The 16,846-nt window shown below is 34.7% G+C and overlaps 1 protein-coding gene across 16 annotated transcripts in view; it reads left to right on the top strand.

Annotated features, from left to right (window-relative positions):
* The window catches only part of CYRIA (CYFIP related Rac1 interactor A), a 57,667-nt gene extending 42,365 nt beyond the window's left edge, over positions 1-15,302 (top strand). For 11 of the 16 annotated variants that reach the window (XM_072036450.1, XM_072036452.1, XM_072036449.1 and 8 more), the window contains 9 exons: positions 3,507-3,628; positions 4,505-4,610; positions 5,748-5,884; positions 5,969-6,046; positions 6,297-6,413; positions 6,512-6,591; positions 8,379-8,505; positions 11,021-11,142; positions 13,192-15,302. In XM_072036450.1, coding sequence (XP_071892551.1) covers positions 3,507-3,628; positions 4,505-4,610; positions 5,748-5,884; positions 5,969-6,046; positions 6,297-6,413; positions 6,512-6,591; positions 8,379-8,505; positions 11,021-11,142; positions 13,192-13,255 — 953 coding nt within the window. In that variant the 3' untranslated portion in view covers positions 13,256-15,302. Of the gene's footprint in view, positions 1-3,506; positions 3,629-4,504; positions 4,611-5,747; positions 5,885-5,968; positions 6,047-6,296; positions 6,414-6,511; positions 6,592-8,378; positions 8,506-11,020; positions 11,143-13,191 lie in introns of those variants that run through there. The other 5 variants (XM_027455256.3, XM_072036454.1, XM_027455261.3 and 2 more) reach the window with 2 other exon arrangements.
* The last annotated feature ends 1,544 nt before the right edge of the window (positions 15,303-16,846 follow it).

The following is a 16,846-nucleotide window of genomic DNA, read 5'->3' as shown; positions in this document are numbered from 1 at the left end:
GACCATCCTCATGGCCCTCCTCTGGACTTGTTCTAGTAGGTCTGTGTCCTTGTGCTGGGGGCCCCAGAGCTGAATGCAGGGCTCCAGGTGGGTCTCACAAGAGCAGATTGAGGGAGGTTTTACCTCCCTCAACCTGCTGGCCATGTTGCTTTTGATGCAGCCCTGGATACAGTTGGCTTTCCAGCTCATGTTAAGATTCTCATCAACCACCACCCCCAGGTTCTTCTCCTCAGAGTTGCTCTCAATCCATTCTCTGCCCAGCCTGTATTTGTGCTTGGGATTTCTGTGGCTCGGGTGCAGGACCTTGCACTTGGCCTTGTTGAACTTCATGAGGTTCACACAGGCCCAGCTCTCAGGCCTGTCAGGGTCCCTCTGAATGGCATCCCTTCCCTCCAGAGTATTTACCACACTGTACTTGAATACAGTATATTGAAATAATTGAAGAGGATTTACTCAGTTATCAGAGAGAGATGCAAGGGTTTCCTGTTTTGTCTCGCTAAAGAAAGCGCACTCTGAAAGATAGTTGCGAATTGTAAAGACTCAGACTTGAGGGTACTCTAAAGACTATTAGACTTGAAATGCAGTAAGTTCAGTGATCATGGTACCTTACTGAGAGGGCTTACATTCTGTGTGGATTAGTTGTGGCTACAATTTTATTTATAAATTTGCTCAAAGTGCTTAAGAATGTGCTGGATCTCTAGTAATAAGATGCAAGAGGTGATGCTACCAAGCAGTAGTTCCAGGCTGTTACTGTTTGATTCATGTATGGCATTTTTACACACAGTACAGGGGAATGAGCTTTGGCATTGTTGGAATAGAAAAACAATTTTAAAAGCCAAACTCTCAACCATGAAGAATTCTTTATTCCTTTTAATTATTGTTGTTGTTATTGTTTGAAGCAAGCTGTATCTTTTTCAGTGATTGATCACAGGTATTTTAGCTGACAAAAATACCTGGTAAAATCTTTAAGTAAAATCCCTTTTGAAACACAACTATAATTTTATCAGAGCATCCGTTTGCGTAACGTACAGTTCATAAATAAGATGCATGTTTAAAAAAAAAAAAAGCCTGATTCATCCTCCCTGCCTTTGTGTTTAAGCTAAACACTTTCAGCATAAATACAAACTGCTTCTGCAAGTGCAAGCTAAGCCTATTGCTCTGTGGCTTTTGCAGCCTGCTCCCTCTCCCTTCCCTTTTCCATCCATCTACCTTTCTGCTAGTCCTACTTCCCCAGGTGCTGGGATACAAAATAGCTCAGTTGGTTTCAAATGTTCACCCTTACCCCAGCTTCCAAAAGATGAATTAGGAAAATTTGATAAAGATTAACTACAAAGGATGTTATTAAAGACCGTTCCTAAGTTCCAAAATGCTGAGCAGTCTACAGCATTTAAATTTTTATTAGGGGTTAAAACTTTTTAAAGTGAATTAACTGTGAAAGTAACATAGAAGTACTTTGCTAACTAACCCATGCTTCTGGTGACCTGTATATGCAAATTTTACACTTGTGATTTGTACTAATCGCTTACTTATTCTCTTTTTTATGCTGGTAATACTACTCTAATTAACTTTTACTTAACAATTAAAATACAAATACTGATTTATAGGTGACTCCTTCCTTCCTCCTACTTCATTGTTATTTGGTATGTAACATTTTAGCAAGAGTACCACCCTCCTTGTTAAACTCATAAATGTTTACTGTTTTGTTCCCCTCTTTTTCACAAGGTCAGAGAACCATTACAGTGTATACATGAGATTTCTTGCAGCTCGGGGAAAGAATCAGTCAGTATCATTGTAAGCTTACTATCACTAAGAGTTCAGTTCAACAGCACTGTCTCATCTGTGATTTTTGTCTTTGGGGTACTTTTCCCTTTGGTTCTACCTTCCCTCCAAGATGTTTACAGGAGGTGATATCCATAGGGTCTCGGGGAGTGAGCTGAGACAAGGAAGGTACCAGTTTAATATTTAACTGAATTATCCTAACCTGAAAATTCATAGAGAAAGTCTTCAGAAGTGTCTGCCCTTTCCATACTCTCCAAATTGAACTGGTTCATTTGCTTCTAATGGGGGATGAGTAAATGAATCCCGTACTGATTTACAGCTGAAAAACTGTGTCTCATTTCTTAGGGAGAGTGAGAAGACTAAATAGAAAAAGTATTTTTAATGCCTTTTAACGTAGAGATGTGTATAGTTGCTCTTCCTAATCATTGAATTTCAAACTGAATGCATCTCTGCTTTGAATTCAAACAAGTAGCCCTTAACAGTTGACATAAGATTTACCTTGACAGTATTTTTTTTTTTTCCTCCATTAAGATCAAAATACTGACTTTAGGGGAGAAAAAAAAAAGTCTCATTGTAGAAATCTGCGGGGACACTGTGATTATTTCTACAACTGCTGACAGCAATTGTAAATGTAGGTCATCCTGTCAAATCAGTGTCGTTAACTTTATGTTTCAAAGCAAAAGAAGGGAGAAGATCTCTACCTTGTCTTGCAAATTGATGTTTGAGGTCTGACATCATCACTTGACATCATACTGCTTTAAAAATCCCATCACGTGGGATTTGAATTGGAAAATTTATCTTAAAATTGTAGAATGGTTTGGATTGCCAGGGACCCTTATAAGGATCATCTGTTTCGACCTCTGCTGCCATGGGCTAGGACATCTTTCATTAGATTAGGCAGTCCAAAGCCCTATCCAATCTGGACTTGAATACTTCCAAGGAGGGGGCAGCCTGTTCCAGTGCCTCACCACCAGAGTGAATAACTTGTTATCTGATCTAAATCTACCCTCTTTCAATTTAAAATCGTCTCCCCTTGTCCTATCACTACGTGCCTTGCTTGCACTTGTTGAATTTCGTGTTGTTAGTGTGGGCATTTTAATCTCCTTCAAAATGTCATTTCTCTTAATATAAAGGCCTACAGGCCATTCCCACCCTAAAATCAAACTTATCATTGTCAGAACTGGTTTTATTTTAGTAGCAGGAATGGTCTTTGACATACAAAGGAAAAATGTTTAATAGTACTGTACCTGTGTTTTTACAAAAGGAGAAAAGTTAGCCCAGTTAGGGAAGCCTGGAGGAAGTTTAATATTCTACTGCACCGTTCAGGCTTGATTTTATCCCCAAGCTGCAAGAAACATGAACAATCCTTTGCTTGAGGATTCAAGTTGTGGAGCTCACGAGTGAGAGGCATTTTTACTAAAAGACTGAGGCATTATTCTGTTTTCTAATACTACTGCTTTATGATACTGCTTCACTTCAAAATGGTGCTTTTTGAGAAGAGACGTTCTGAGCCAGAGCTTACCAAAACTGTACTGGTTTTCCTTCCTTGGTGTAAAGAAAGGAAAAACTTTGATGTTAGCAGAGTGGCAGTGCAGTATAGTTGTGTGTTTAAAAAAATGCATTTAACACATTGTCAAGTTGAATATAATTAAGTAGAACTGAGTAATCTTGCCATTTGTACTGCAGCTACCTTTTGACTTTATGCCTTTTGCTTTTATGTTTCTTAGATGCACAGCCCACAGATGGAGAAAGGGAGGTATGGAATCAGATCAGTGCAGTTTTGCAGGACTCGGAAAGTATGCTTGCAGATCTTCAGGCTTACAAAGGAGCTGGACAAGAAATTAGAGATGTATGTTCATTAATGTTAATAACAGTTCTCTGGAAGCAAAATCAAGCAAAACTCAATGTGTTCTTTGCTTCTCTTCTATATCTAAGCATGTTCTGTGGAACTATACAAAAATCTTCGTTAAAATTGTTTTTTGAAAACATGTTACTGATTATGGGTAACATAGTAAGCCGTAATGTCACATCATCAGGTGATGAAAGGACTGTTGGAATTTCTTTTGGGTTTACTATTAGAAATTAGTAACTATTTTTCACTTTGATATACAGTTTCAAATGCCTCATGTCATGTATCTTATGGCAGAAGTAACAGTTAAGAATGTGGAAGAAATAATGCTCAGATATCAGAAATAATAGAAAAAAAAAGCTGAAAATAATGGTTCTGTATAAGAGAAATAATGAAACACAGTAAATTATAATTTTATATCAACTTTGCAGGTGCCTTTTCCTGTGAATCTGGTCCTGAAGTAAAATTCAAAACTGTTACTTAAAATTTGCCTCAACTCTTTTCCTGCATCAGTCTCATGCTTACTTCTATTATGAGCTATAGAACTTAAGACCCTGAATATGTTGAAAATTTCAAAAGCATCAAAACTTAAAAAGAAAACAAAAAAGTTTCTTCTTATACAAATGTCTTCCCTTATGTTTTCACAATACTTTTTTAATCATCAAGTTAAAAGGAAGAAGGAAGCTGGAAAAGAATGTTGTGGGGTTTTTTTGACTGCTTTTGTTTTTGTTTAATAGTTTTCTATTCCTGTACAGTGTAATTTCTTGTAATTCTGTGTTTTTATAATACTTACTTTCTAAAACTGTACTAAAAACTTCCAAACCACCTTTTGGTCATTATTCATGGATCATTCTTTTGTGTGATGTTTTATTTCAGGCAATACAAAACCCCAATGATATCCAGTTACAAGAAAAAGCGTGGAATTCAGTATGTCCTCTGGTTGTAAGGCTGAAGCGTTTTTATGAGTTTTCACTCAGATTAGGTGAGCCTTGTGTTATTTTATCTGTTTTACCAGCTTACTTTAAGGAAAGACAATGTTTCTTTTCCCACAAACTTTTAAAAGGTTGTTATTCTTTCTTTTTGATACCAACAGAAATTTGCCTTCAATTACATTTCTCAGGGCATACCTTTTAATCTTTATTTGATTTCAAAATTATCGCAGTTTATTAGCTTGTCACTTAAGTCTATGTTATCTAAATAGAGGACAAGCAGAGAGTGTGATTGTAACAATATGAAGTTTGATGCCTCCCACTGTTCAGCACATCATTGATCTTTATTGTAGTAATGCAATTTGCTTTTTGTAATTTGGATTCTTGAAGAGAGCGGTTTTAAAATGAATTAAGACCATATATATATATAAAATATATATTTAAATATAGTAAAATATATAGTAATTTATGTTTGTTTTTGTTTATTTGTTTTAAGGAGGGAGATAAGAGAAAGGAGGATATCGATAAACTCTTTTGCAGGGTGAAAATCCAAGCCTGAGCATATTTTAAACTGATTTTGCCATCCCTGTTCTCCTCAAAAAATTATGTACTTAATCTTTGAATTAGGATTCCAGATGACAGCCAGTGCGCAAAAAACTTATTCATAATGTATTTATAAAGTGGGAGAGCTACCAATACAAGGGAATTCTTCTACAACATCCTAAATTGAGTACCCTTTTTGAGTAATGCTAGTAATTATAGCCACAGGAGCTAAACTTCATTGCTATCAGTGCCTAAGAGTACACTTTTAATAACTGAGATGCCAGAATAATCTCTCTACTGTTGATGGCTAATTGAGTGAGATGAAAGAGGCATGATATTTGAATACAGGAAAAATGCTTTCTCCATACAATTTTTGATAGGGATCCCAGATAAAGGGTGTTAATAAGGAAAAGGAGAAGTAAGGGAAAGGAGCTCACTGATGCAAAGTGGAGAGGAAATGACAGCTTAAAGAGGCAGGTGTCTTTGACAAATGTTTCTCACCTTAGAATAGAAAGGAAGAATATTCCTGTTTGGGCTCTGCATATTCAAAGGGTTCCTTCCTTTTTAACAAAGTACGTTTAGATACCTATGTAAAAATTGTCATAATATGGACTGAATAAAAGCTGTGCTTCTATTATTTTATTTAGAAAAAGCCCTGCAAAGCTTATTGGAATCCTTGACTTGCCCACCTTATACTCCAACTCAACACCTGGAACGGGAACAGGCTCTGGCTAAAGAGTTTGCAGAAATCTTACATTTTACTCTTCGTTTTGATGAACTTAAGGTAAATAAAATCTTTTAGTACTTGCTATTTTTTTCCATATATTTTGAATTGAAACTGATTATTTCCTATTTGTCTTTCCCTAAGATGAGAAACCCAGCAATTCAGAATGACTTCAGTTATTATAGGCGAACAATAAGCCGTAACAGAATAAACAACATGCATGTAAGTAAATAAAAGCTGATCTGCTGTTCATGCAGGTGTGTTTATTATTTTGCACACATTTACACCATTTGTGGTAATATTTTTTCTTCTGATTAGCTAGCTGTCATGTTCTGTCCCTCACAGTGAGAGTTAATCAGCAGTGATTAGGCTGGAACTGTTCATGCAACAATCTGCTTGCTGATATGAGCATCCTGCTACTGCCAAAATTTTTAAGAGTTTTACTAACTATTTTTCCTCGTGTTTTTATCAGCTAGACATTGAGAATGAAGTAAACAATGAAATGGCCAATAGGATGTCCCTGTTTTATGCTGAAGCCACACCAATGCTGAAAACACTCAGTAATGCAACTACACACTTTGTATCAGAAGTAGGTAATGGGGGAGAAATGGGAGAAATGCATAGACATTCTTAATTTTAATTTTACAAGACAATTTACTGAACAATGTCTATTTTTAACCCTTCTAGAACAAAACATTGCCAATTGAAAATACAACGGACTGTCTAAGTACTATGGCTAGTGTATGTAAAGTCATGTTGGAAACACCGTAAGTTTTACCTTAAATCTTGTTTTTCAATATTTTTATCGTGTTATCATATTGGTATAAAAAGCATTATCTGTTTCAGAAAGCTTTGCCTCCTATTTTAACCATCTTAGGATATTTTTCATCAATCAGCGTTTAATTTTGTTAGGTTGGGATTACATGGTATTACAACAAAGGTTAACATACAAGTGTAATTTAAGTGCATAGGTTTCAATATCTGTGTCTTGTCTAACCGGAGTCATATGCCAACTGCCATCTCTTGATTGCCCATTCTGCTAAATTATTAGCAGGACAGGTTTTGGCTCTTCCAAGTGGCATTTTTGCGGGTGATACACAGGGACTATTTTGAAGATAATTTGAGTAGGTCTTTCCTGGATGCATCCATCTTATTCTGGATATGAGAAAGTTCAATTGTATGGAAACTGTATAGTTGCTTTCTTATTTATTTGCATTATTATAGCCAATGGAGTTACTATTGTTTAGATGTGCTTTTGGCCAAGTATTTTTTAGGTTACAGGTGAGTTTTTCTCTGAGTGAAAAACACATACAAGATAGATTCACAGTAGTCTTCTTGTCTTTGAATTGTTTGCTCATAATGGTATATAAAGGGTAGAATGCCCGAGGTTATTGTGATTGTTTATGAAGATTCTGGAGAAGTGTATGTAGGAGGTGGGGCTCATCTCACAATACTTGGACATCTTAAAATGCATCATTGTATTAACACACAACCTTATGTGTTAGCTCATTTTTTTGCCAAAATTAGAATAACAGTAAGTAAAGAGTTAGAAAAAGAAAATTGACTTTATTATCCAGTTCTTAGTTCTAATTGTGGGATAATCAAATATTTTCACATGTAAATGTCTGAAGCCTTTAAATCAGGTCATGTTATGATGCTGTGTTAATAGTAGTTGTAAACTGAAGAATAAAATCTGAAGTCATTGCAAACTGAGAAATAGTACAGTAAAGCTTTTGGTGTTTTTAATATTTAAGTATTTTTTTATATTGAAAGCCAATGAATGACAGTAGATGTCTGTGTATTATCTATTCAAAATAATACTTGTTGGAAAAATAGCAGTGATTAGTATTTTTCAGACTTTCTGGTTTTCTCTACTGTAGTTAATTCTTTATTTCTTTGTGATGATTTCAGGTATTGGAGCTGTTAGGGACTGACTTAACTGTGCTATCCATACTCCTATTTTTCTGTTCAAAAGTCACAGAAAATCTCTTTGGAATGAGTTCAGTCAAGTCCCATATAGTGTGCCTCTACATTTTAGATGTTTACTGAACCTGGGTTGTTGAAGTTGCCTATGTACTTAGAAGAGAGCAATGGCTATGATTCACCTAGGTGAAGCCCTAAGCTTCCTAGCTGCTAAAATTAGATCCCACCTAAACATTAGTTGTTTCAAAGAAAGCAAAAAGAGTAGGTTTCATTTGAGGTCCAAATATGTTGCATTGCTAAGACTAAACGGAAGCAGAATTTTTGTCCATCATATTTTCATTAACTATGGAAGTTCTTCAGCAAAATGTCTAAGTTGATGGCTTCACAGAAGTGAGTATCTGAACTGTGAAGAGTCAATAGGACAGATTTCCGTATCTCTTTGCTTTCTGAACTTCTTTCTAAATTGACATGGACTTATGCAATTTAAAGATCTTTAAAATTTTGCTAAAATTCTTCTTCTTGTACTACATTTAAGTACAATGTTAAGGTTTCACACATTCATAGTCTAGTTTGGAAAGCTATCAAGCTAAAAAAATTCAAGACTTGCTGTTTCTTTTGTTCTGTTTTTCAGAGAGTACAGGAGTAGATTCACCAGTGAAGAGACTCTTATGTTCTGCATGCGTGTAATGGTGGGAGTTATTATTCTGTATGATCATGTTCATCCTGTGGGAGCTTTCTCAAAGACATCAAAGATTGATGTAAGAATTACTTTTTCTAATATTCCATAGGTTTGAAAACTAGTTTGCAGACGACTTTGTATAAATCATTTTAATTACTTTTGAATGGCAAAACTTAAAATTTATGCTACCTGCGTACTTTCATATCAGATTGTTTGAAATTAAAATAAGGTATTTTCCCTCAGACACAGATACCTATTTGTCTTTGTTAGCTCTGCTTTTCTACCAACTGTAGAGTCACACTAAAATAATTTTGTATTATAGCTAGCCTTGAATGAGTTCTGTGGTCATAATTTTTTATTAATCATGTAATCTCTTTATAATAAAATGCTTATCCTTGGCTGTAGCTCTGTTGTAAATAGGCAGATATTCTACATTGTCTCTGCTTTGTCTGTGATCTAAAGTAACAGAACTGAAATGCTACTGTTGTAATGTTGATAATGAGCCTTCAGTTCTAGTTTTGGCATGAACAGTCACAGCAAAATCAAAGTGTTTTTTTTTTTTTTTTATCTGAGATATCGCAAGCACATACAAAAAAGTGCTCTATTGGTGCTACATGTTTTTACAAGCCTAAATCTCATGAACTACATCTTTCAGAAGAAATAATCTGTAATTCATGAAAAAAGCTAAATCTTTCCCTTTACAAGACAGTCTACTTCAAAGGAAGAAAAAAAAATATATGTATATACATACATACATGTTTTTGTACTCCATGACACTGAGTCTTTGTTAGCATTTTTTATTTGTGGATACCAGTATTTTACTGGATCTCTTTGACTCTGATTAACAGAGGGAAAGGGATTTCACAAAGAGGTGAATTGATTTGCTCAAAGTCATGCAGCAGATAAGGTCTGGGAATTAAATTCAGACTTCCTGACTTCTAATTTGGTCTCTTGCCTTCAAAGAATACACAAGTGGAAATTTTCACAGGACCAAATATACAGTGTGCATACTTTGTTTATCACATTTATCCTAAAACCCTGTAATCTTACAGGATAGTCAGCGTAAATGGGAGGCAGGAAATGTACAACTCAGTTTTAAAAAATTAGTATATGATCTCAACTATTAATTTGCTTAATTAGTTTAGAGATTCTTCTTAAAAAAAAAAAAAATCCTGTTGTATTTCAGGTGATGCATACTAAAAAAAACAATGCTACTCTCCAAGCTAGTCATTTCTTCGGAGCCATTTGAAGAGTTTAGGGACAATGGAACAAATTACCTTTCTGTTACTCTCTCAAGGCTGGATACCACAGAGTTGTATTTCAAGCTGTTACTGATAGGCACCTAGCTTAGACACCCTAAGAGCTTCTATTTTTTTGATTGTTTTAAGGATTCTGAGGCTGATAAAAATGGAAATGAATGCTTTGAATTTTTATCCTTTTTGAGTTTGTTCTGATCTGATGGGACATCTGAATGTGTACTTCATACTGTATTGCAGAGTTTCTCTGGTTCAGGAGAAGTAACTGTCACTTAACAATACATGTGCTGCTACTGTGAGAATTTCATCTGATTTGGTGTTTGCATTGCTAGTTTTATGTTACAGGTAGAAATAAGCCAACTGAACAGTGATCAGAAATTGTTAGCCCGGTCTTCGTACAGGAGGCTGAGTCACATTTTCCAAGTAATTTTTATTGGCAAATACATGGATCCTGACTTCAGTTAATCATCCACTTCCGTAATAAGGCGGAGTTGCTCTATAGCTACAAAGAAAATAATGGCTTGTAGATTTAGCACTGTAATGTGACTTGGAAAAAGATCACATCTTGGCTGTGCCATGTCTTTATCTGTTACTTTAAATAAGATTGATTTTACCTAGACTGACTTCTGAATAGCTAATGGATATCTACATAGCAATGGGAAGAAATACGTATTTCCAGAGCACCATTCACTACATCTGAAATTATATTTTGAATAGGTTGGAGGAATTTACTGTTTCTCTCTATGAACTACATAAGGAGTCTGTATTTTGGGTCAGATAAGTTCTGTGTCTTCTTTCTCTGCTTTATTATCTTTTGTAAATTTGGACAGTATTTTTAGCCTGATTATTACAGTCTCCAAGGCAGATGTTCTTTCACTATCATGTTTAAAGTCAACACCAGAGACTTCTCATCTCAGATGAAGTTAGAAACCGCTAGTTATGAAACAAACCATAAGCTATTGCCATTTACAACTATAAATGAAATACTGAAAATTACTTCTTTGTGTGAAAGTATAAAAATAAAAGTCAAAGTTAAAACATCTCTTTTGATAGTTCCTAACAGCAGTGATATGGAACTCTCTCTCAATCTCTTTGATTTTTTTTTAGCTTATATCAGCTATTCTTGAACTCTTTTTCCAGTTGGAATTGGAGAAATTGTGTGAGTTAAAATGAACGTTTTTGATTTATAATTTAGTATCAACAGCTACTTACTAAAGTAGGTGTTTTCTCTAATTTAAAATAAGTTGCACTTTTTATTGTGTCCTATAAAGCAGCTTTAACACTCAGTAGGAAAAAAAAAAACTGCCTATCTTTCGTGAAATTTTTCCTTGCTTTCAGCTAGTGCAATTCATATATTATTGTTCAATAGTGGCATGCTTCTGTTCCCAGATGAAGGGATGCATAAAAGTTTTAAAGGAACAGCCACCTGACACTGTGGAAGGACTTCTGAATGCTCTCAGGTATGTATCGATTAATTGTTTGATTCAGCCTTAACAAATTAACAAATTCCTCTTTTTCTTTTTTTTTTTTTTCTCCCAATTTCTTCATATTTAAGACTTTTCACCCTAGAAGTTTGTTTTGTTAAGAAAACTGTCTTTTCAGGTATGCATTCATCACCTGGGATTTTCTTAAGTAATATTAATTTCTTTCAATTTCATTTCACTTTGATAGTCAATGACAATTAATACTGGAAGTTGTAATGTCCTACATCAGTGATACTTAAGTAGAAGTTCATTCAATTGCCTAAAAATTAGCTATCTAAAAAGTAAACAATATAGCTAAGCATGTTTTCTATGCTCAGTTAATATTCGGTGGGGAAAAAAATGAGCATTTGTCTACTTCTCTGTCTCTGTTGCTTACAAGCATGATCAGAAATCTCAAATTAGATAAATGACTTTTATATAAGTAAAGTTAGGTGACGTGAATATTAATTGCTCGCTCTACCACAATCTTCTTGAGACATCTCCAACAAATTGTCTAGAACTGTATTAAAAACTGGAATGGTATGGTGCTTCAACAAGCACTTTCTAAAGCCAACTTCAGAGCTGAAGTGACTGCTAGAAATGAAGAGCTAGGTGCCTCAAAGCTGTTTGCAATAACCACAGCAGCCTGTGCAGAGACAGTAATAGAGAACAGTAGAGGAAGGGACAGGAAAGAGACTGCAAATTTCAGGAAAGTTGCAATTTAGAGCACTGATCTACATCTACCGTCAGTTGGAGTAGATAGTTTGAGCTTTATTTTAAGGCACAGCTAGAGAAAGATTTCTTATGTAAAATATCTCAGTAGTTAGAACACTTAGAATGAAAGAATTAGAATAGAATATAGAATAGAATTGTGTAGAACAAAATTTCTATTTCTCGGGTCATCGTTACTTCCCTTTTCTCTTTCCTTGCGATCTAGTGAATTATTTTATTTTAATGTTGCTAAATGGTACAACTTAAGGAAAACATCTAACCTAAATCCCTATATTGTACCTGAGCATTTGAGGCGCTCTCGGAAAGCAAAACACGATGATCTGACCTCTCTGAAACTGAGAAAGGCATCATAGTAACAAATCTTTCACAGCTGTGTTGAATTTTTTAGCTGTAGAGGAATAGGATAGAGAGAGAACTACAGCCATAACCACCTCCATTTTTACTTATGTCTTTTGAATTGAAATTGATACAGACTTAAATCCTACAGGTGTTGGTTGTCCTTTGAGCTTGAGTGGTAATTGATTTCCCCAAAAACATACATAGTGGCAAATGCGTTTGGGCTTAAATGGAAGAAACACACTAAAGCTCTTTCAGTCCTCCTAGGATATTCATAATAGTTTAACTCGGCACAAAATAAACTGCTGGTTTAAAAAGCAAGCAAGCAAGCAAGCAAGAAGATTCTCTGTGTGATGGTACATCATAAGATGCACGTTTAGAAGACATTTTAAAAAGCTTCTTAAACTTTTAGGTTCTGCCAAAATTCAATCTAGACTCCTAAATCCTAATTAGGATTCCTCTAGATTCCTATTTTTTTATCCTATTTCATATTGCTTTCTATTTGTTATATTTCTTTTGAGGCTTTTAACCGGAAAAAAAAAAAGAAGATAAGTCTGCCAAAAAAAAAAAAAAAGATGTCATAGTCAGTATCAAGATCTGTTCTTGAAATATCATGATTTGACTTCAGTTTCCTGCCAGATCACAGGCACTGTATTTGATTGCAGACCCATCTTTTAAATTAAAACACTTGCTACACTGAAGTAACTATGATTGTTGGCTTGAGGCCAGGATTTATTCACATTTCTCCACCTATTAATAAGGAATAATTTATTGCAAAGGGTAATTAGAAGATAAAGAGCTCCAGACTAATAGTAATTAAATTCCAGTGATCAGTGAGTAAAGGAATATACAAGGGTCTTTGTGTAATTGACCTGTATTGACTTCCAAAAAAGCCAATGAAGTTTTCAGACTCTTATTAACCATGTTTGTTTTATTGTATTTACTGTTTTATTTACTGTTCTAACTTGTAATTTCTAGGTTCACTACAAAACACCTGAATGATGAATCTACTTCAAAACAAATCCGAGCTATGCTGCAGTAGTATCCTGAGACAAGTAGATGTTTGTATTGACCACAGAAGATGTGTATGTTTACATAATTTAATACAGTTGGTGTTAATACTCGTGTGTATTTACATAACCATTTTCTTCGCACTGCTAAAATATATGAATCTGTAATCATAACCTGACTGACTTTATATAGTGCAGCCTAAGTTTTTATGCTAGCCTTTATCTTTTGACTTTTAAAATACCTTTTCTACTTAGATACTTCAGCTACAACAGTTTATCTGTGTATTTTAATCCTTAAATGCCTTCTCTTCCAGAGAAGTAGGTAGTAATGAAGACAAAATGAAATCAGATAAACTGGAATATCAGAGATGCCATAGAACAAGGAACTTTAAAGGAGAAATTTAATCAAAGAGAAAGTAAAATTGTATGAATAGAAGAATACCTGAATGTTCATTAACCTCATTAAATATATTGTCTTTCCTGTAATGAGTGGACATCCGATTTTAAGGATTATTTGCTGGCTGACATCCAAAAATGCATTGCAAAAGAGGTCATCTTACCTCTAATAAATATAGCCTATACCTTTCCACCATTGAGGAAATTAATACCTGTTTTCAGATTCAATATAAACATGAAGTGTGTTTCAAGACCATTGCTAGATTTTGAAAATTATACAGAATTTTATTAGATTTAGAAAGGTAAGGGAAAATGCTAATGCCTTGACTTGAGAAAAAAGTTTGTCAGTGTAAATATATCATGGTAAACATTATTTGTTAGAGACAGCTCTTCCTGGTAAATAATTTTTTTGCTGATACAAAACTGTATAAAGCTGAATGCTTTTCTGTAGCAGTAAAATTCCCTAGTGTCAAATTGCCCACATCAGACTAGGGATGAAATAAAGGAGTTTCAAGACCTGAGCTGTTCTTAGGCACTCCATCAATTTCCTGGGTAGTAATATTCATCAGCTGATTCAGAATCCACACAGAGGTATTTTTCAGCTGACTGCTCTTCATTGTTTTTCTAGGTGTGATTGATGCTTCAAGGACTTGAGTTCCTTGCTGAGTTGTTTGTTCTTTCTTTCTAGTAATTTTTCCAGTAAATGAAATAGAAATATTTTGCCAAAAGCAGCAAAATGTTCATGCTCCGTTAAAGTGTCTTTTCTGAGTGATCTACAGTTGCTGTACATATTCTTGCAGAGGTCACGTTGTGAAAATGTGTTCAATTGTGTACTTTGCTTGCATGTATGTATGAAAACTCCAGTGCTTGTGCACAGATTCAGATTTGTATTTGTTTATTCTTGTGTACATCAATCAGGGTTTGTGTGCTGTCACTGGAATTTTCATGCATTTCGCTTCTGAAACATTACCCATAAGACTTTGAAGATGCATTTGGTCTGCTAAAACTCAGCTGCGCTGTTACAAATTTAGTCATTGAACTTGGTCCTTAAACAGTATTACTATCATAAGTTCTTTGGAATAGGAATTGCCTTAGAGTTTATTTCTGAGCAGAACTGCCACTATGAGGTTTCTCAAATCCTATGAGAACCCACAGAAGCTAGTGTTATACACGTAATATTACAAGATACCACTGCAACTGTAGAGTTCATTTCAGAGATCTGCAGTTGTGGCAGATCACTATGTTGTCGTCAGGAACAGAATTAGAAATTGCTAGTAGTTTTTCTTTTTCTGGAAGCGGTGATCACACTGCTATTTTATAGTAGTAAATCCACTGTTTACAAACTCCATTTTTAATTGGGGGACATTTACAAATGTACATTAGGGAAAATCCTGTTTTGTTCATAGCCACTTTCAGTTAGATAAATTTAGGTGGATTAAAGGTCATTCTGTTGAGTTTTGGTAACTAAAGTTAATAGATGCTTACCTGCAATTATTTGTCAAACCATGAAGTCTTTAAGTAGCCTGGAGGAAAGCTATTTGTCACTTGTATAATAAAAATGTAAACGTTAAAGCATTCTGCAAGTTGTCATGTGCTGTTTGCTGAAGCCACTGAATTTCTTTGCCTGCTGTGATGTTTTTGTACAGAAGTTTGTTTGAAATAATAAAAAGTTTGGTACAGTAAGCATTGGCACTGTCTGTATTTAGAGACAACATTTAAAAGTTGACAAGGATTTTATTTAAGTTTTGAATCGGAGTTATAATAGGCTCACCTTTATGTATCCAGTTTATAGTTTCTTTAAAAAGCATTTAAAATGTGTCACTTGCATGCCAGAACAATACAACCTCAAGTCAGTTAAACAATTCCTGGATTTTTTGACAAATAGTATCATTTGTCATCATGTCCAGGGGAAATTGTTGATACAGCTTTACAAAAAAGAGGAGATGAATCCCTTCCATGAAATTTATAACTGCACATTAGTGAAGTGTGTGCCACCCAAGGCTGTGGTGGCTGTCACAGGCTGCCTTTATAATCAATAATAACCAGAGGATGATTCATTTAATCTTAAGATAAGAGCAAATGATTTGCTTTCAGAAGAGAAGTTCTATAGACTAAATTATTCTAATTATTATCTAACTATTATACGTAAATTCTAATTATATTATATTATTATATAGACTAAGTTCTATAGTCAAAATTATTGATCTCCATTTTATCAGTTCTTCTTGTTATTTTGGTTCATCATTATGTAAGAATACATATTTTGTAGTATGGTAAATATGTAAGCCTCAAAATGTGCATAAATATGTGTGACTAGTTTGGGACAGAGTAGCCTTTAAAAAAAAGTGGGGGGAGAGTTGTGATATAAGACTAGAATTTGCTGCTGCAAAAAATGAATGGGTTTAATCTCAACTCAGAAGTATTTATTAATTAATTTATGACTTCTAAGCTTTCTGCTACTACTAAGTGGCTGTCACAAAGCATAGTTGCTAAGATTATATTTGCTGGCATGTGATAGGCCACAGATAAGCTATCTAATGTTTTCCATGTATACTGACATTTACAAAGCAACAAAAAGTCATCTCTGTGTTGCTTTCTCTGTTGTATTTCAGCCAAACTTAAACTGGAAATGCAACCTAAGTAGCATACAAGATGACTTGTTCTTACATTTACTCTGAATTAAAAAAAGTAGGGCATATGAAATGATCTCTTTCCTCCTCTCCTGTATCTTTCTTGGGAAGTTTAATGGAATCTATGTATTCCTACAAATTATAGCACCAGTAGATGTATGCAAACATTTGGAAAATACTGCATCTTTCTTTCATCCTACAACTTTTTCTAGCTGTATAGAGTTCTGCATTCATGTTTAAATATCTCTACAACCCTTACAGAAAAACTATTTGGATGTAGGCAAGTCTCTCTCTCTCCTTTTTTTTTCTTTTTTTTTTTCCCCTTCAGTTTCCATGTTTGCAAAACAGGTCTTCAAAGACCAAGAATAAATACAAAAGTACAAAATTATTTAAATAACAATATGATTCAAGGGCTTCATGGAATCAGAGTAGCTGAATTTGAAGGTACCTCTGATTTAGTCCAACTCCCCTGCTCAAAGCAGGTTCACTTAGAGCAGGGTTTCCTCATTCAACCCAGGATGCTGTTTACTTTTTTGCTGTAAGGACACATTGCTGATTCATGGCCATCTTCCTGTCCACCAGGTGCCTCAGTTTTAT

Source organism: Anas platyrhynchos, chromosome 3 (assembly GCF_047663525.1).
Source record: "Anas platyrhynchos isolate ZD024472 breed Pekin duck chromosome 3, IASCAAS_PekinDuck_T2T, whole genome shotgun sequence".
Taxonomy (NCBI): domain Eukaryota; kingdom Metazoa; phylum Chordata; class Aves; order Anseriformes; family Anatidae; genus Anas; species Anas platyrhynchos.
Note: the sequence above shows the minus strand (reverse complement) of the source record. Positions and strands in the feature narration are given on the sequence as shown.